At 40.1% G+C, this 20,160-nt stretch overlaps 1 protein-coding gene across 2 annotated transcripts in view; it reads left to right on the top strand.

The window, feature by feature from the left end:
• AP2B1 (adaptor related protein complex 2 subunit beta 1) overlaps positions 1-20,160 on the top strand; it is a 126,636-nt gene that overhangs the window by 58,253 nt on the left and 48,223 nt on the right. For both annotated transcript variants that reach the window (XM_004747126.3, XM_004747125.3), the window contains exons 13-14: positions 2,856-3,115; positions 9,469-9,661. In XM_004747126.3, coding sequence (XP_004747183.1) covers positions 2,856-3,115; positions 9,469-9,661 — 453 coding nt within the window. The remainder of the gene's footprint in view (positions 1-2,855; positions 3,116-9,468; positions 9,662-20,160) is intronic.

Here is a 20,160-nt window from a genome sequence, read left to right as displayed (position 1 = left end):
GATATATATATATATGTACTTCTGGTGATGCTCCCTGTGTATGTGATAAAGATTATCTTAAGTTATGTTTACAGTTTTGATACTCTATTAACTAACTTGCCGTATCTTGGTATTCTTTATGCTTTTTTTTTTTAAACCAGTAATCCACTGTGGATGCAAATTAAATAATATATAACTGAAGAAAAACCATATAAAACCATGTAGTCAAAACCATTGGGTTCACTGCTCGTATTAAGATGAATGCTGGGGCGCCTGGGTGGCTCAGTAGGTTAAAGCCTCTGCCTTCAGCTCGGGTCATGATCCCAGGGTCCTGGGATCGAGCCCCACACATTGGGCTCTCTGCTCAGCAGGGAGCCTGCTTCCTCCTTCTCTCTCTCTGCCTGTGTCTCTGCCTACTTGTGATCTCTCTCTGTCAAATAAATAAATAAAATCTTAAAAAAAAAAAAAAGATGAATGCTAAGTGCCTTACGTGGCTAAATCATAAACCAGTTCATCTGCTTACTTAGCAGCTCACATGGAAGCACTCAGATTGGCCCAATTTTGAAGAAAATATTTTTGTAGTATTTTAAATACAGATAACTGCAACAGGGACTTACTGTTGTGGCAGTGGAACAGCATGGTCATACATGCCACCGTATACACATACTCTGAGAGGTAGATACCAGGATATTTATTTCCACTCCCTAATGATCACATGAATGAATGAGTGAATGAATGAATGGCAGGAGGGAGGGAGAAAGAGGCAGGAATCTAAATGTCCATTAAAAGGCCTTAGTGAGGGCGCCTGGGTGGCTCAGTGGGTTAAGCCGCTGCCTTCGGCTCAGGTCATGATCTCAGGGTCCTGGGATCGAGTCCCGCATCGGGCTCTCTGCTCCGCAGGGAGCCTGCTTCCCTCTCTCTCTCTCTGCCTGCCTCTCCATCTACTTGTGATTTCTCTCTGTCAAATACATAAATAAAATCTTTAAAAAAAAAAAAAAAGGCCTTAGTGATAATGCGGTGCTGTATATATAGGGAAAATTGCAGGTGTATGTGCTAATGTGGAAAGTACCTTGCAGCGCAGTAAATAATGTGAAACTAGTTTTGTATAAAATGAATACATGTATGCTGAGGAGCTTTCTGGAAGGATACATATCACACTGGAGGGTTAAAGTGGGGAAGGGTTGGATGTTTGGGAAGACTTAAAATTTTTATTTATTTTAATTATTTATTTTTAAAAATATTTTATTTGTTTATTTGACAGAGTAGGATAGAGAGTGGGAGAGCTTGAGCCAGGGAGAGGGGCAGAGGGAAAGGAAAAAGCAGTCTTCCCCACTGAGCAGAGAGCCCAGTGTGGGGTTCAATCCCAAGACTCTGGGATCATGACCAGAGCTGAAGGCAGACGCTTAAACAACTGAGCCACCCAGATGCCCCTGTTTGTTAAAGTTTTTAAGATTTTTTTTAAAGATTTTATTTTTTAATTTGACAGAGAGAGATCACAAGTAGGCCGAGAGGTAGGCAGAGAGGGGGGGTGAAGCAGGCTCCCTGCTGAGCAGAGCCTGATGTGGGGCTCGATCCCAGGACCCTGGATCATGACATAAGCCGAAAGCAGAGGCTTAACCTACTGAGCCACCCAGGCGCCCCTAAAGATTTTGTGTTTAAGTAATCTCTACACCCAGCATAGGGCTTGAACTCATGACCCCAGAATAAAAGTTGTTAACTCTACCAACTGAGCCAGCGAGGAGCATCAGAGACTTATTTTTATATTACAAATTTCTAATTGTGATGTGGCATTGATAATTTTTTTTTCTTAGCAGTGAGTATGTATAAAATTATTTTAAAACTACTACAGAAAAAAAAAAATTAAGATGTCACCCCTTTGTGGAGGTGCCAGGGTGGCTTGGTCGGTTAAGTGTCTGACTTCGATGGGGTCATGATCTCAGGGTTCTGGGATTGATCCCCATGTCCGGCTTCTCACTCAGCATGAAGTCTGCTTGTTCTTCCCCCGTTACCCCTCCTCTTGCTTGTGTTCTCTCTTGAATAATGAAATCTTAAAAAAAAAAAATTCTCCTCCTTCTGTCCCCCCCCCCCAAAATGTCACTCCTTTGGGAAGCACTCAGTTTCATGCTGTCTTTGAAAATTTTTTATTGGTTTAAAAAATAGTACTTCCCATTCTGTATGGTAATAATTAGTACTCAGAGCGTGTCAAAGTCAGGCACTGTGTGTTGTCATCCTTTACTTCCAGAGCCTAGTGTCTCAACCACAGGAGATACTTAGTAAATCCTTGAATGAGGAAAGAAAGTACAGGTGAAATATTTGTGAGGTATATTTCATGAGTAATCCTGCTAATATTTTAGCAGTTAAAAAAACGTCATTTTTATGTTCCAAGGCCTTCTCGAGGAATTAATTTTTACCAGATTAAACTTCTGTTTTCCTTTTCCCAACTTCCCTTGAATTTCCGTCTTAGGACTAACCCATCTCAATTTATATTTAAATTCCTTGAAGCATTAGAGATTGTAGTATTATGACTGTGTTACAACAAAGTTGAGTGTAAATATTTTTTTTAAGGTTTTACGTATTTATTTGAGAGTGAGAGAGCGCTCAAATGGGGTGGGAGGTGCAGAGGAGAAGGGAGAAGCAGGCTTCCCAGCTGAGCAGGAAGCTGATCCAGGGAGCTGGATCCTGGGTCTCTGGGATCATGACCTAAGCCGAAGGCAGATGCTTAACTCACTGAGCCAGCTAGGCACCTGAGTTTAAATATCCTAACAGCCAACTCTTTATAAATCATTACAGCATTGCCTTGATAAAAAGTTAAGTAGGCTGGGTTTTTGTATGGAGAAAAGTTCCATTTAAACCTTCTTGCCCTTACCTTTCATTAGGATTCTGATAATCCTGACCTTCGAGACCGGGGCTATATTTATTGGCGCCTTCTCTCAACGGACCCTGTCACAGCCAAAGAAGTAGTCTTGTCTGAGAAGCCACTGATCTCTGAGGAGACAGATCTTATCGAGCCAACTCTGCTGGATGAGCTGATCTGCCACATTGGATCTTTGGCTTCCGTGTACCATAAGCCTCCCAATGCTTTTGTGGAAGGAAGTCATGGAATCCATCGCAAACACTTGCCAATACATCACGGGAGGTAAGCAGGTGAACTAGATGGGGTTTTTGGTTTCGTTTTGTTTTTAAAGATTTATCTGACAGAGATCACAAGTAGACAAAGAGGCAGGCAGAGAGAGGGGGAAGCAGGCTCCCTGCTGAGCAGAGATTATGACCTGAGCCTTAACCGAGGGGGTTAAGGCAGAGGCTTAACCCACTGAGCCACCCAGGTGCCCTGAACTAGGTTTTGAGTGAGAAGTAACTCTCTAGACAGAGTTGGTGTTTCTCATGCTTTTATAGTCTAGGAAAGAACTTGCTGTGCATTTTACAAACCTGCTGTACTGCCCTAGGGGCTTCATCTGAATAGCAGTGACCACAAACATAATAGGTGAAAGGCCCTCTGTGTTCTAATGTAGGAGTAGATAAGATAATGGCTTTAGAAAATGGTGAAGACCTTCTAAACTGTTAAAGTCTGAGAGTTGTTTAAATCTGTAGCTGAGGGTAGAGAGCTTGTCAGGGCTGAAAATTGAGAAGAAAGCTTTTGTGTACCCTCAGCTTGCTTGCTTGCTTGCTTGCTTGCTTGCTTGCTTTTTTTTAAAGATTTTATTTATTTATTTGAGAGAGAGAGCATAAGTGGCAGGGGCAGCAGGAAGGGATAGCAAAGGGAGAAGCAGACTCCTTGCAGAGCAAGGAGCCCAACATGGAGCTGGCTTCCAGGACCCTGAGATCATGACCAGAGTTGAAGTTACCACCTTAACTGACCAAGCCATCCAGGGGCCCCTGCCTTGAGTGTAACTTTGGTTGAAGCTTATGGATAACATTAGCAGATAGGCCTTTTGTGCTATAAAGCTAAAAATGAAATAATTGCAGGATTGTTTTATAAAAAACCATCTAGATTCCTTCCTTCTCCTGGCTTTGGGCTTTGTTCTTTTTTTATCTCTTTAAGGTGTGAGATTTAAGATTAAGATTAGGTGTGAGATTTTTCTTGCTCTTTGGGGTAAGCCTATATTGCTTTTACCTTCCTTCTTAGAATACCTTTTGCTGCATCCCAAAGACTTTGGACAGTTATGTTTTCATTTTCATTTGTCTCCATGTATTTTTTTATTTCTTTGATTTCATGGTTGACTCACCCATTGTTTAGGAGCATTTTGTTCAGCCCCCATGTATTTATGTTCTTCTCTCAGAATTTTTGTTGTGGTTGATATCTAGTTTTATATCATTGTGATCATGTGGTCATCTGCATTATGTGATTTCAGACTTTTTGAATTTATGAGACTTGTTTTGTGACCTACAATGTGATCTATTTTGGAGAATATTCCATGTGCATTTGGAATCACACAAAAATGTGTATTCTGTTTTTGGATGGAATGTTCTGAATATATCTGTTAAAAAAAAAATTTGGTCCTATGTGTCATTCAAAGCCACTGCTTCCTTATTGGTTTTCTTTGCAGATGATATATCCACTGATGTAAATAGGTTGTTGTCCCCTGCTATTATTGAAATACTGTCAGTTTCTTACGTAATGTCTATTATTAGTTTGTATTTGGGTGCTCCCATGTTGGGTGCATTAATATTTATAATTGTATTCTCTTGTTAGATTGTTTTCTTCATGAGGTGGTGTCCATCTTTCCTCTCCTTACAGTCTTTGTTTTAAGGTCTGTTTTGTCCAGTGTAAGTATTACTACCCTGTCTTTTTGCTTCCATTTGCATGGTTAATGTGTTTCCATCCCTTCATTTTCAGTCTGCATGTGTCTTTAGGTCTGAAGTGAGTCTCTTGTGGGCAGCATATAGGTGGCTCTTGCTTTTTTATCCATTCATTCACCCTGTGTTTTCTGATGAGAGCATTTAGATAGAATTGGGATGCAGCAGTGTTGTTCTAAGAGGGAAGATTATAGCAGTACCTTCCTGGGGCCAACTCAGGAAGCAAGTAAAATCGCAACCTTATCTTATATCTAAAGGAACTAGAGAAAGAAGAAAGCACAAAGCTGGTAGAAGGAAGGAAATAGTAAAGATTAGAGTAGAAATAAATGAAATAGAGACCAAAAAAATAACAGAACAGATTAAGGAATCATGACCTGAGCTGAAGGCGGAGGCTTTAACCACTGAGCACCGAGTACCGATTTTCTTTTTAACTTGCCTCTGTAACCATATTTATAGACCATTTATATTACCTTTCTCATGATAACTTTTGATCCTCAGAGGGGGGAAGCGAACGAAATCAACCAATAAAAACAACCCTTTCTAGAGCACAAGAAAAGGACCAGTATTTCAACTAAAAAGAAACAGTCTCTTACATAAGGTCTTTATCTGATTAATAGTCTCTTTATAATTTGTTACCTTCACAATCCCTTATGTAGTTCCTTTTTAGATAATCTGTGTGTGTGTTTGCATTTGTACTTGTATTGTCTTTTTTTTTTTTTTTTAAGATTTTATTTATTTATTTGACAGAGATCACAAGTAGGCAGAGAGGCAGGCAAAGGGGGGGGCGTGCCTGGGTGGCTCAGTGGGTTAAAGCCTCTGCCTTTGGCTTAGATCATGATCCCAGGGTCCTGGGATTGAGCCCCACATCGGACTCTTTGCTCAGCAGGGAGCCTGCTTCCTCCTCTCTCTCTGCCTACTTGTGATCTCTGTCAAATAAATAAATAAATATTTTTAAAAAGGGGGGGGGGCGAGCAGGCTCCCTGCTGAGCAGAGAGCCCTATGAGGGGCTCGATCCCAGGACCCTGAGATCATGACCTGAGCTGAATCCCAGGACCCTGAGATCATGACCTGAGCTGAAGGCAGAGGCTTTAACCCACTGAGCCACCCAGGCACCCCATGTACTTGTATTGTCTTTTTAAGGGAAACACAAATGCATAAAAATCCCTTTTGAAATAAACTGGGATGATTGATTGCTGCAAATGGCATATCCATAATAGTACTGACATTACCTACCTCTGTTCTGCAGCATTCAGTTAAGAAGTGCTATGCCAGGGCACCTGGGGGCTCAGTCTTTAAGTGTCTGCCTTGGGCTCAGGTCATGACCCCAGGGTCCTGGGGTCAAGCCCCGAATCTGGCTCCCTGCTCTGTGGGAAGCCTGCTTCTGCTTCTCCTTCTCCCAGTCCCCCTGCTTATGTTCCCTCTCTTGCTGTGTCTCTCTCTGTCAGATAAATAAATAAAATCTTAAAAAAAAAAAGTGCTGTGCCGCTAACATTAATACAGTTACACTGTAAAACTTTATTCTGACTCTTCTAGAGATCTAAAAATGCTTACTTAACAATCTTCTAAAATCACTTGGGAAAGGAAAAGGTGGTTTTTAGTTGGCTATCGCTTACTAAAACTTGTCAGCTGCTCTGGGGCAGGGGATAAGATGGTAAATAGTTGTCTACTTTAGCAAAACCTCACCTTTTTAAAAATTTTGCTTTGATGACAATTATGCAGTTATTTCCCAGAAGTTTACCATGGGATTTTCTTAATTGTCATTCTCTCTTCTCTTAAAATTAGTGTCTAAGATTGGTTTAACTTTGTTCTTAAATGTTTGGAAGAATTCATAGTGAAACCATCTGAACGTAGAATTTTCTTTGTAGGATTTTCCCCTCTCCCTTCCCTCCTCCACTTTTTAAATTGATTATCATTTATAATAATCTTAATAGTGCACTAACCTTTAATGTATAGCTCAGTAGGTTTTTCCATATATATACAATCATAACTGCATTGATCAGATATTTACAGCACCCAGAAGATTCTTTATGCCCCTTTGCTGTTAATACCCACTCTCCAAAGATAACCATTGTTTTGACCTCTTTTATTTATTTGTTTAAAGATTTTATTTATTTATTTGACAGAGAGAGAGAGATCACAAGTAGGCAGAGAAGCAGGCAGAGGGAGAGGGGGAAGCAGGCTCTCCCCTGAGCAGAGAGCCTGGTGCGGGGCTTGATCCCAGGACCCTGAGACCATGACTTGAGCTGAAGGCTCAACCCACTTAGCACTGAGCATCCAGGCGCCCGCATTGTTTTGACTTCTGTCACTATAGTTTTGCTTATTCTTGAACACAATAGAAATCAATTCTATTTCTTTTTATTGGTGTATAGTATTCCATTGCCTGAATATACCACAATTTACTTCTATCTTTTGATGTACCTTTGCATTGCTTTCATTTTGGGGCTCTTACGGATAAAACTGCTATGAATATTCTTGTGTATGTCTTAGACTTACATATTTACTTCTCTTGTGTGTACAACTAGGATTGGAATTGCTGGGTCACAGAATAGATGTATATGTAGCTATAGGAGACGCTGCCAGTTTTCCCAAGAGATCGTACCAGTGTGCACGTCCAGCAGTCTATGAGTTCTAGGTGATCCACATGCTGGTGGGCACTTGGGGTTGTCAGTCATGTCCATTTTTGCCATCCTGGCAGATATGTGATGGAGTCTTGCTCTAGTTTTCATTTGCATTTTCCTGTTGAGTAGAGGTGGCTTAAGTCCCTCTTCAGGTGTATAGACTGCTAGTAGATTCTGTTTTGTGACATGCCAGATCTTCTCCTTATTTTTTAATGGGTTCTCTTTTTCATTGTAGGAATTCTTTATATAATAATTGAATGATTTATATGAATATTTTATGTGATTTTTGGTACATGTCTTGTCAGATACATGCGTTGTGAGCATCTTTTTGTAGTCTGTGAAATATACTTTATTTCGTTCTCTCTAGATGGTGTTATTTAAAGAAATGATGCTCTCAGTTTCAGTGAAGTCCAGATAATCATTTTTTTCCTTTAATACCTAGTGTTTTCTGTAGAAGCTTTTGTCTTCTCCAAGGCCATCAAGGTACTCTCCTAGGTTTTTCCCTTCACACTTAGTTGGCTTTGTCTCTTTCATTTTTATTTTGTGAGGTACAAGAGTCAAGGCTCATTTTTTTTCCTCACACAGCTGCCCAGTTGACCCTACAACATCTGTTATCTCTTGGAACTCACCACTTTTTATTTTTCTGTGCAGTGGCAGTAGCAGTTTAGCTTACTCTTTGCCGATCTCCATACTCATTCTTCCAACTTCAGTCCATTTGACACACAGCTGCTAGAGTAATGTTTTTGTAATGTTATTTTTAGTTCTTGGTTCAACAAATCAAAGTGATTCTGCATTGCCTATCATAAAAATTAACTTCCCAGGCTAGTTTTCAGTTTTCTCTCTCGCATCTTCTCTTTTCAAAGATTTTACTTATTTGATAGAGACACAGTGAGAAAGGGAACACAGGCAGGGGCAGTGGGAGAGGGAGAAGCAGGCTTCCCGCTGAGCAGGGAGCCCAATGCAGGGCTCGATCCTAGGACCCTGGGATCATGACCTGAGCTAAAGGCAGATGCTTAACGACTGACCCACCCAGGCGCCCATCATCTTCTCTTTCCTAAAATCTTAATCCCGGTTTCTGTTCCTGCCGATATAAATTTTTCACCACTCCTAATGTCACATTGTTCATTTCTTTGCCTTGGCACAAACCATCCGTTCCTTTAGGGAAAGTCTCTCCCTGTTATTTCCTCATAGCTGTGCTTTTCTTCAAAATCTAGTCATAAAACCAGTCTCAGAAGCTTTTAGAATCAGCTCTACCTGACTTGTTCTGTTTCTCAGCTATATCCTGTCAGTTTGCAGACACTCCTATAGTACTCATTTCTGCTGTTGTATTACACGGTGAATGTGCTTTGCAGTCATTTTGTACATGCTGCTTTTTGTTGTTTAAGTTATTTGAGGACAAACGAAATACATTTCCTTTTTTAAAAATATGGCCCTAAGGTTCTCATTAGGGTGTTCCATCATAGTTTAGGTGCTCAGTTAAAACTGACTGCTGAGGCTATATAGTATACATTTATTTTCATTTTAGTACCCATATTTTGATAAAGATAAGAATTGCAGTCATCTCTTCCTATTCATGAGCAGATGATTATGAAATAGTTTTTTTGAGGGGCCTGGCAGGCTCAGTCGGTAGAGCATACAACTCTTCATTTCAGTGTTGTGAGTTTGAGCCCCACATTGGGTATAGAGATTATTTAAAAATAAAATCTTTTAAAAAATAATACTGCTAAAAAGATAAGTAAGTTTTATTTTTTGTTTTTGTTTTCTCTCCTGTCTTTTTTTTTTTTTTAAGATTTTATTTATTTATTAGAGAGACAGAGATCACAAGTAGGCAGAGAGGCAGGCAGAGAAAGAGAGGAAGGGAAGCAGGCTCCCCACTGAGCAAAGAGCCCAACACGGGGCTGGATCCCAGGACCCTGAGATCATGATCTGAACTGAAGGCAGAGGCTCAGAAGGTACTGAGCCACCCAGGCGCCCCCTCCTCCTGTGTCTTACAGATCTGTTATTCACTTACGCCTTGTTATTATGTCCTGGATAAAACTGACTTTTCCTTTCCCCTTCCTTGTGTATGTCACTGTAGCACTGATGCAGGTGACAGCCCTGTTGGCACCACCACTGCCACGAACCTGGAACAGCCTCAGGTCATCCCCTCTCAAGGTGACCTTCTAGGAGACCTTTTAAACCTTGACCTCGGTCCCCCAGTCAATGTGCCACAGGTGTCCTCCATGCAGATGGGAGCAGTGGATCTCTTGGGAGGAGGACTAGATAGTCTGGTAAGTATCTTTCTTCCTTCTTTCTTTCATGATTTTAAATTCTTTATAGCTAAAGAGCTTTAGATTATTCAGCTTTTTAGAACTAGACCTTTCCTTGATGAGCAGAACAATGTCCTGTGATAAAGGACAGGATTTTTTGTCTTCCTGGAATTACTTGATATTGTCAATTAATTAATTGTTATGGGGCATGTTTGCAACTATGCGGGATTGTTTTGTTGTCCTGCCTCTAAATAGAACTTTCAATATTTAGCCAACCTATTGTTCAGCAATCTTAATATTTAGTGTTCTTTCCAGAGCTGCTTATTCCTCTTGCTTATTAACTCTGGATAGCCCCTATAATTCCTTTTTCCCTGAACAGCATTTAAATGACCTCATAGAGATCATCCTATCTTGAGGCTTTCAAATCTTTGCCTTTTTTATATTTTATTGATTTATGCCCCAATTCTGAAAGGTTTTGAGGCAGCCCTATGAAACATTTGTGTAAAAAATGAACCTTTATTACAGTTGGGGAGTACTGCTTGATTGGTTCTATTTGTCCCCCTTCTTCCTCCTACCCATACTTCCAATTTAATTAGCTTCCAGGATTCTAATAATAAAAGGCTCCAAAGTCCAGAGTATCTGTGAATATGTGCCACCAATAGGAACTAAAATTAGTTTTCGTTGCTATACAAGATAAATGAGAAATATTAAGGATGACCTTCCATCTGTGTAGAGAAGGCCATAAAAATAACTTATGTATAAGTTTTATTTATTTGTGTGTATGTATACACACACACACACATATCTGTATATGTGTATATATTATATGTCACAACATATGGCTCTCTACAAACCAATTGTGGAATTAGAGGAGCTCTTTTAGCTAGACACTTGTACATGTTTGTCTGCAAAGACGCCAACAAACTTACTTCCCAACATCAGAAATTGGAAGACATTCCATAGATAGGAAAATATGTTCTCAGAGATTACATAAATGAAACAGCCTCATTTTCTGCTACACACACCAGCCTTTTCTCTTCTGTGTTAGGAGGAGCATTATGTCTGGGATTTATGCCAGCCAATACAGGTACATTTAATTCTTGGCTGGCAGAGGTTTTAAGAAAATAGGGTTACAGTCATATCTCTGTGAATTGTGCATTTTACTAATGGAAAGTCACTGCTTTTGGAGTCTGTACACTAACCAAGCCATAGACACCAGCTCATAGGGATGCAGGTAGCGCTTATTATCTTTATTGGGAATGGAAGCATCTGCTTTTTATATTCATATCTTTAATGAGTGGATTTGACCAATTATGTAAGAATAGTTTCCTCATATGATCATTCTGCTTGGCTACACAGCCTCCCTGTCGACTCAGAAGGATCTGTGGAATCTCTCAGGAGACTAAAAAGTGAATACTGAAATTTTAATGAATTCTCCCAGACATTCCATGTAACCTTTGAAATAGCTCTTCCTGTTCTGTTGACACATCACCCACAAGTTAAATGTTACATCCTCCTCAACTCCAGTTTATCCTTTAACAACCCTATTTATTAATTTACCTGGTGGCTGACAACATGAACCTAAAAATGACAAAGAAATTAAGCTTGAAGGAGGGAGGGAAGAAAGAGGCCCTGTATTTTAATGTTGTCTGGATTTTACGCTCTTATTTCTTGACCCACTTTAGCATGGAAAGAAAGGGACGTGATATTTCCGTGTGGCTTTGTATTAGCAATTGCTGGCCCTTAATGCCCATGAGTTTTCTTCCTTATATTTTGTTTAACTATCTACTCATCTGTTAAAATTCCCACAAGTGCTACTTCAAATAGGAAAAAAAATGTTAAATTTTTAGGTTGTGGTAGCTAGAATCACACATGGGCCTTTTTATTTCTTTTTGTAAAGGATGTTCTTTTGGGGGTGGGGAGTACATTGTTTTCCCATTTGGATTTGTAAATATCACACAGCCTTTTTGCTATGGAGGCCCAGTAATGTTCTGATGTAACTCTGTATTTTACCTCTTCCTGACTTCAGGATTCAAAATGGTATACTTGGTGTTACAGCCCTAGAAAAGTCATACAGTTTTCAGCTTATTCTATGGTACAAATATATCTCAGATATCAAAATGAGTAAAGGCGCTTTTTGCTTTGGATCTGTACGGAGTTAAATATATATTCACTCAGAGAACTAAGATCCTTTTAAGAGAACATCACAAGGAAAGCCTAAATCTGGCTGCACGGAAGGTGAGTTTCCAAGGCAGCTGTAGACTGTGCCGTTTTAAAATGCTTTTATTGTTGTTTTGTAAATTATCTAAAGAAGGAAGTAGTCCTCAGAGTTTTTACTTAATCTGTATAGATAGTGCTGTTTCTTGAGTGAATCTTTTCCTTACGGCAGTGCTTCTCAAACTATAATGTAAGTCTGTATAAATCCTATGTATCTCCTGGAGAACTTGTGTAAGGCAGACTCTGATTTAGTTGGTGTGAGATGAGACTGAGTAGTGCATTTCTAACAAGCTCCTGGCTCCATGGGCCATATTTTGCATAAAACCGTACAATTTCTGGGACCACTGTGAACCACTTCAGTGTGGTGCTTGACCCGTAGCTGTTGGTAAACCCAGATGCCTTTTTCTCCTGACTTAGCAGTAAACACACTCCTGGTAAGAGGGGTTCTCTTCTGCCCCAAATTGAGGGAGGGCAAGAAACTCCTAAAATTATTTTTGGATAGTAATGAAAGAAGGAAAGGGCCTTCTTTTACTGGCTAGGAAGAATAGTGTTGCTGGGAGTGGTAGCTTTTCACCCAGACCCCGATGTAAAATTTGGCCTGGGTTAGAGTTATGTGCTCATCTGGCATGGAGCACTCAGGTTACTGCAGTGTTCACTTCAGAAGGGTGGGCCGCAAGGTCTCTGTGTGGTCACTGCTGCTTTTATCATTGCTGTCTAAGGGAACCTACCCACAGGGGCCAGTGGCATGCTGCTAATGAAGTATGGCAGCTACAGACCTTTTATTTAAGCTTTTGGGGTTCTCAGCTCCAGCTGCATAGTTAGTCTCACATTAGTACCATAGTTTTTTTTAAAAAGCTATCAGGGCGCCTGGGTGCCTCAGTCAGTTAAGTGTCTGAATCTTGGTTTTGGCACAGGTCAAGATCTCAGGGTCATGAGGTGGACCCCTGCGTCTAGGCTCCACACTCACTGGGAAGTCAGCTTGAGGTTTTCTCCCTTTCCCTCTCCCCTTGCCCCTATCCCGACTCTTGTCTCCCCTCCCCCCTCTCTCTCTCTCTCACACACACACACACACACAGAAAAACAAGCTGTCAGTGTTTGGGCCCAGTCCTAGAGCAGTTAAACAGAATTTCTGGGAGACAGGACCTAGACATTGATATTTTGGAAAGATAGCCAGGTTATTTTAATTTTGCATCCAAGGTTCAGAACATTGAGTCAAATGAAGTTCCAAATGGAGTTTGGTAGAGATGTTAAAAATTCATCTCTAAGCCAAGGCAATGATTTCTACTGAAGAATTATACTCAGGTGAGCCTCTTCAGTACCTTCTACAAAAACAGTCCTCTCTGACTACCTCGGCTCCTTCCCTGTCTCCCCAGGACATTTTTATTATATTTTGCAGTGAGGTAGTCCAGCCAACCAGAAATTGACCAAAAGTTGAATTTGACCAATTTAGATGTAGTTGCTCAGTCCCAGGGTTCTTTTCACCTTTGCGGTGGAGAAGAGGGGCAGAGGGAGAGAGAGAATCCTAAGCAGGCTCCGTGCTCAGTGCAGAGCCCAGCATGGGGCTCAATCTCACAGTCCTTTGATTTTGATTTTGACTTGAGCCAAAATCAAGAGTTGAACGCTTAACCAACAAACCACCCAGTTGCCCCTCTGTACTTTTGTCTTAAAACTTGAAAATTCCCTAGGGAGCTATTCTTGTCTTTTCATGTTCTGGTGATCCTTACATTAGATCTTATTTACCTTCTTTCACTGTTGCAGAATTTTAAGATTTAGTGAATTGAGGCTTTTTCTAGAATTGTCATTAAGGAAGTACTTATCTGTTAATTTATTTACTTTATCATTATTACTGTTTGCCACAACATACCTGAAGACACCATCCTTCTTCCATCAATAATAGTGATCCATAAGAGCTGTGATTTTTAAACAAAGAAAAGTGAGTGGAGGGAGATATTGGTGTGATGTAAAGAAAATACACACACTCCATGCTTCCTAGTTGATTCTTACTTATCTTAGAGGCAGGCATCTTTGAAAATCATTGATTTAGGAAGAGATTCAGATTTTTAAAATGGAATGCTTTTTCATCACAAGACTCAAATCAAAATGGATTTTCTCCATATTCTTTTCAAAAGTCTCCTTACTGAAATATCCCTGTTTGTAGTTTCTACCTGCCTTAGTGTATTCTCTTTTGCTTGAACTCTGTGGATATTTTCCTCCTTCTGTTACTCTAAACTTAACTCACTTTGATGTAGGTTGAATGTAGTAAAATTTACATGGTTGATGGGTTCTACATGTGAAGCAGGACAGTGTACTGTCTAAATGTAGGCTTACAAAAGTTGCTTCAGTCTTTTTGTTTCGTAGTTTGAGAAATGTTGTGTAGGTCTTTTGTTGCCTCTGATATGGAATCTGAGAAAGTGCTCATTCTGGGTAGTGTGACTTTACTGATGGTGCAGATCCTGGTTTGGTGTAGTGTGGGAGGTGACCTGAGGCCCATGTGTATGTCTCCTGCATACATGTTGTAAAAATAGACCATTTCCTACTAACTCTGACATCTGTGAGATTTCACTAAAGTAATAATTGAATCTTGATTTTTTTTTTTTTATTTTTGGTCACCTTTATTTTCAGGCTGTCAGCAGAGGCCTTGGCTAAATTACAGCCTTTTGTTCATCCAAGGTGCTGTGCATTCTTCTATTTAGATAAATGGTGCTATTGTACATCCAGACCGGAAAGGAAGCATTATCCAGAGTGCCCTTTCTCTTTGCTGACAGAGGTTTTCCAGCCAGAAAAATGTCCTTTCAGTGTGCCCAGCTGGAATAGTGTGGGCTAGAGGAGAAACTGCCTTGCCCTAAATGCAGTGTATGTTTTTCAAATCCTCCCACTCTATTTGTTTTTTTCCCCCAATATAATTAACGTACAGTGTTAATGTCAGGTGTACAATATAGTGATCCAGCAATTCTCTGCATTTCTCAGTGTTTGTCATGATAAGTGCACCCTCCCACCCTGTTTCTTGCAGATTTTTATTTTTACTTTTCAGAAGTTTTAAGTCAGGTACTATTTTAGTAATAATCTTAGTTTTTTTTAGCCCATAGGACTAAACTACTACATACTCATTTTGCATCTTCCTGTTTCTTCCTCTGAAAAAGATTTGTAATGATTAAAGAGCTTAAGTTTTAGAGTTGGTGGTGTTGGAAGAAGTGTTTGTGAATTACAGCCCAGTTTTGCCTGGTAAATTCGTTAATGTGGCTTCTGTACCACTGTCTTTTTATCAGACAGTTTGGGGGAATAATTACCCAATACTGAGTTTCTGTTGCTGTTCTAGTTTCCTGTGCTTAGAACTTTTATAATTTCTAATCCCCAAAATAATTCTACAGGGAAATTATATTGGGCCCCATTTCAAAAGGAAACTGAAGGTGGCATAGCAAGGCAATCTCAGAATCAATATTTGAACCCAGGACTCTCCTGAGATTCCTCCAGTTTGTTATTGTCATCTTCTAGAATAGAGTCCAGTCTCACTTCACATTGGTCCTGCTCAGACGGGGTACAAAGTGTCTGGAGTACACAGCAAAGTGCAGGAGGCATTTGTAGCTGCAGAAAAAATTCGGCTCATCCATCTTGCAATATCATTCTTACGTGATGGTAAGCAAAGTCAACACCGACGAAACACTGCTGTGTTAAGGATTAGACTATAAAAGTGCATGAATGCTTAAGCCAGAACACAAAGCTTGTTTGCCCTCTGCCTCTTCTCACTGTACCTCCCGGGTCCTCTGGGTATATGAGTTTGGGCTGACTTGCCACTAGGAGGCCTAGGAACATTTGAGAAAGGCTAGAAGTGTATTCATTCGTGAAAAGAAGGACTGGATAAGTTCATACATCTATCTTGCAACAAAAGGAACAAGATTGTTCATCTTACCCTCTTGTAAGTAGAGCCATGAAATCATATCAGATCTTCTCATCTGTTTGTCAGATTCCTTACCATATTCATGGTGAGCTGTGATACAAAACACACCAGTGCTTTCAGAGCCGGTAAATGATGCACAGGGCATTCTGCTGTGGAAGACTTGCTATCAGAACTGTTCAGACAGTAATACATTTCTTCTCTAAAAAGGACTTGGGCTGGGGGTTGGGTCCCTTTTTTCCCTAACTGGTTCTGTTCCTGTGTGTTAGAAATGTCAGGGCCAATACAGTGCGCTAGGCCAGTTGATGAAACGGTTTCATCAGACTTCTGTCCATTTTGTGATAATTTTCTCCAATAAAATGATTCATTTCCAAATTACCTCCCTGAGAAGTAATATTGCCAGTATCCCTGCTTGTATGGTTAATAGAACATCCATTCACTGAATCAATATTTGAGTGCTAATTCTATATCAGATTTTATTCTGTGTACTGGGAATATAGTTGTGACTAGCCCTTGCAAGCTTGTGTTCTAGTAGAGGAAAGAGAGATAACAACTAAAGAGTCAGGTAGTAAGTATTGCAAAAGAAAATTAAACAGGATGCATAGCTTCTCCTGTGGACTTTTACCATATTCATCATGGGATTCTTTCAGACCAAAGAGACCAGTAGTGACACATTCTTCCCCTGTCCCATCTCAGGAAGTATTCTTTTACATCCCCCTACTTTTCTGTTGATATAAGCCTTTTTTTCTATTAAGCCAGGGAGGCTTTGGATGATTTTATATGATCTCAACTCATACTGTTTCATATCAAGTCCATTCTTAGCCATTAGTTTTAATAGTTTTTGCATGGTTACAGATTCTTTTCACCAATTTAATTAGTTATATTTTATGATGCTTTTCTGAATAGCTTTTTGAAGATCAAATTAATGTTTGTAGCCAGACAGCTGAAAATTACATTTTTACCTAAATGATGGTATGTGCCTTCTAAAATATAAAATCCTAATAGAAAAAACACAGAATGATGTTTTTGACCCCAGTAGGATTTTGGTCTCAATTTCATCGTTTATCATGGCAATTGCTGTAAACTATTTTTACACCATTCTATTTTGACTTCTGAATAAGAGAACTGTCAGTAAGCTATATGACCGGAAACATTCCTTTAGGCTCCCTTTAATTAAATACATTCTGAAAAGCATCACATGAAAAAGGTAGTAACACTAGATAGAAGCAGAGAAATTTCTGAGCTTAAGATCTGCACCCCTAATTAAGAGAATGTTTTCAGATACTTAGCACTGTAGGTTTAGAAGAAAGTAGGTCTATTTTGGACTGATCAGAGGTCTATACCTGAAGGGGGCTAACCGAGCAAAATCAGCCATTGTGATCATTATGGGATGTTTTTTTCTTTTGGTCTATTTAGTGGCCATCTCATTTGGATACTCCTATAAAAGACTTCTTGGAGTCAGGTGGATTTGTTGCCTTCTAGAACCTTACTCATGAGTTCTCCTTCTGTATTTCTGTTATTGTAGTATATTGCCATTGGATGAGGGTGTTTCCTTTTGGTATCTAGCTGAACTAGAGCTGTGGGTTGACTGAGCTTAAACTTTTGACTCAACCTGGCTCCGTCTCAGAGATCACGTAACTGTGATGAAATCCCTTTAACCTGTAAATTACTGTAAGTCACCATGAAATCATTGCTTTCCATCCGTTTACTTGATTAACACTGCAAGGACACAACCTGAACCAAGCCTAATTCAGCACTACTTCAGAGATGATAAAGTAGCCACTCTTTGGCAGTAGCCAAATGTTAGTATTATTATCAGTGCCATTTAATAACTATAACTACTATGATTTAGATTGGGGATGAGGGGAACCAAACCACTATGGCTTATATACCACTAACCATGCCACCATTTGGATGTGGGCATCAGCTGTACACCTTTAGGAAAATTCTGCTCAGTTTTCAGCATTTGAAATATTCTTGTGCTGAAATCGGCACTTTGCCTTTCTTTGTCTTCCTCTATCCTGACGTTATTTCCTTCATGGAGAAAATGGCAGCTTTTTAAAAAAAAACTTTTTATTAACATATAGTGTATTATTAGCCCCAGGGGTACAGGTCTGTGAATCATCAGGCTTACACACTTCCCAGCACTCACCATAGCCCATACCCTCCCCAATGTCCATAACCCAACCATCCTCCCCGTACACCCTCTCCCCCCACCCTCTCCCCCCGGCAACCCTCAGTTTGTTTCGTGAGATTAAGAGTCTCTTGTGGTTTGTCTCCCTCCCAATCCCATCTTGTCTCATTTATTCCTTTCCTATCCCCCAAACCCCCATAGAAAATGGCAGCTTTTTAAAAGGTAATCCTGGGAACAGTGGGAAGTGGTTAACTCCAGGAGACACTTAAAACACAATAGTAGCTGGACACCTAAGATGGAGATTAAAGCCATGCCCTGCACACCTAGCCCTTTCCACTCGGCTCCCACCAGCTCACTGTGTAACAGATACCCCCAGTTTTTACAGGTCCTCATTTGGCTGATTTTATACTCTATGTGATAAGTGTGACCGGGCAGATGCATCTTGTCTGGCTCCAGATAATACCAGCAACTGAACCAACATGGTTAATGGCTCGTTCGGGCCAGCATGTGAACTTTTCTGTGCTTTATTGCGCCTTGCGGCTTTCTTCTTTTCTTGACTACCATGTGCATCATCCTGCTTGTCACTGTGGACAGGAGGGGCTGCTCCCTGGGTCCCTGGCTCCCATCTTTGCTGATATCTCTTCATTACTCACTTTTGCCCATCACTGTGCTATCACACTTATCAGATTTTCTGAGAGGAGGAGGATAATAACCTCCCTCAGGACCTTCTTTAGTCAAAAGGAAAGATGCTGAATAAAGTCTGAATAAGTTACAATTTTGCTCGGTAGAAAACATGTGTTGAAATTGTCCTTTCCCTCTGCTCTCTGGACATAACAGCACAGTTAGGTGAACCTTTATATTTTTGTTACGTGTCTCTTAATGGCCTTTGGATCCTATCTCAAGATCAGAGTTCTTGATTCTGTGTTGAAGCTGAGTTGTAGCTGACATACTAAACATAAACATGGGACTATTAGGATTGCTTTTCAGTTTCTTTCATGTTTTTGAATAAAATTGACAAGCAGCATGGTGGGGAGAGTACATTCAGATCTTATCCAGCTAAGATAATGTTCCTATAATACTCAAAGACAAGAATGAAATCTAAGAAAATAAGGGCTGTACATGGGCTTTATTTCCTTTGGAAGTAACCCCACCAGCAAGTGCCTTTTCTCAATGCCTTTTATTGAATCTAGCATATTGGATAAAACTGCTGTTTCTCTTCTGGTGTGTTGGTCCTTGCCACTGAGTGTCAATCAGGTCCATGCAGAATTCCATCTCTTTTAAGTTTGGATTGTAAGCCCGGCCAGAAGGGAGGAGAATGGTGGAGGGAAGGAGGGGTCAGCCCACCAGAAAGTCAAAGCAGATTAAAGCATTAGGTTGACATGATGCATTAGACATGATGCATCCTCTTCTTCCTTATTAAGGTCTAGCTTTCTTATTCAGGAGTTAGCTCCAAAGTAATTTTCAAACAGGTAAATCTTTCCTGATTCCAAACATTAGTTAATTATCTAAGGCATTGGTTTTAAAGCTTATCTAAATGCTAAAATCACTTAGGAGAGCTTTTCAAAATTTTGATGCCCAGGCTCCACGCCAGAACAATTAAGTCACTACCTCTGGGGGTGAGACTTTGGAATCAGTATTTTAAATGCCCTATATGATACATACACACAAGTGGTTGATTTAATAGTGTATCTAAGGTTGAAAACCATAGTTAATAGAACATAACTGAAGTAGTTATTAGTAATCTTAGAAAGTTTAGGTCTGGGCGCCTCGGTGGCTCAGTGGGTTGGGCCTCTGCCTTCCGCTTGGGTCACGGTCTCAGGGACCGGGGATCGAGCCCCACGTCAGGCTCTCTGCTCAGCAGGCAGTGTGCTCCCCCACCTTTCTCTGCCTGCCTCTCTGACTCCTTCTGATCTCTGTCTCTCAGATAAATAAATAAATCTTAAAAAAAAAAAAAAAGTTTAGATCTTATTCTATGAAACTTCCAAGGTTTTATGAAGGGGAAATGAAAAAATTAAAGACCTCCCATAGTCAGCCTGTCTTTGCAAATTTATTCTGTGACTTTTTTTTTTCTTATACATATCTACCCTGTGCTCAGTTTAATTGGCCTACTCCTTCTTCTTGATCCTGCTTTTCTTCTTCTTCTTTTTTTTTTTTACAGTGTTTGTGCATGCTATTTGGGAAATAACCTCCCCCTTTTTGCTTTTATAATCCCACACTACCACGTCTTTGTAGCTTTTCATTATTCTTCAGCCAAAAGGAAACTCTTCCCTTCAGTAC

Source organism: Mustela putorius, unplaced genomic scaffold (genome assembly GCF_011764305.1).
Source record: "Mustela putorius furo isolate JIRA1106 unplaced genomic scaffold, ASM1176430v1.1 tig00003962_pilon_pilon_pilon, whole genome shotgun sequence".
Classification (NCBI taxonomy): domain Eukaryota; kingdom Metazoa; phylum Chordata; class Mammalia; order Carnivora; family Mustelidae; genus Mustela; species Mustela putorius.
This window is presented reverse-complemented; position numbering and strand designations above follow the sequence as displayed.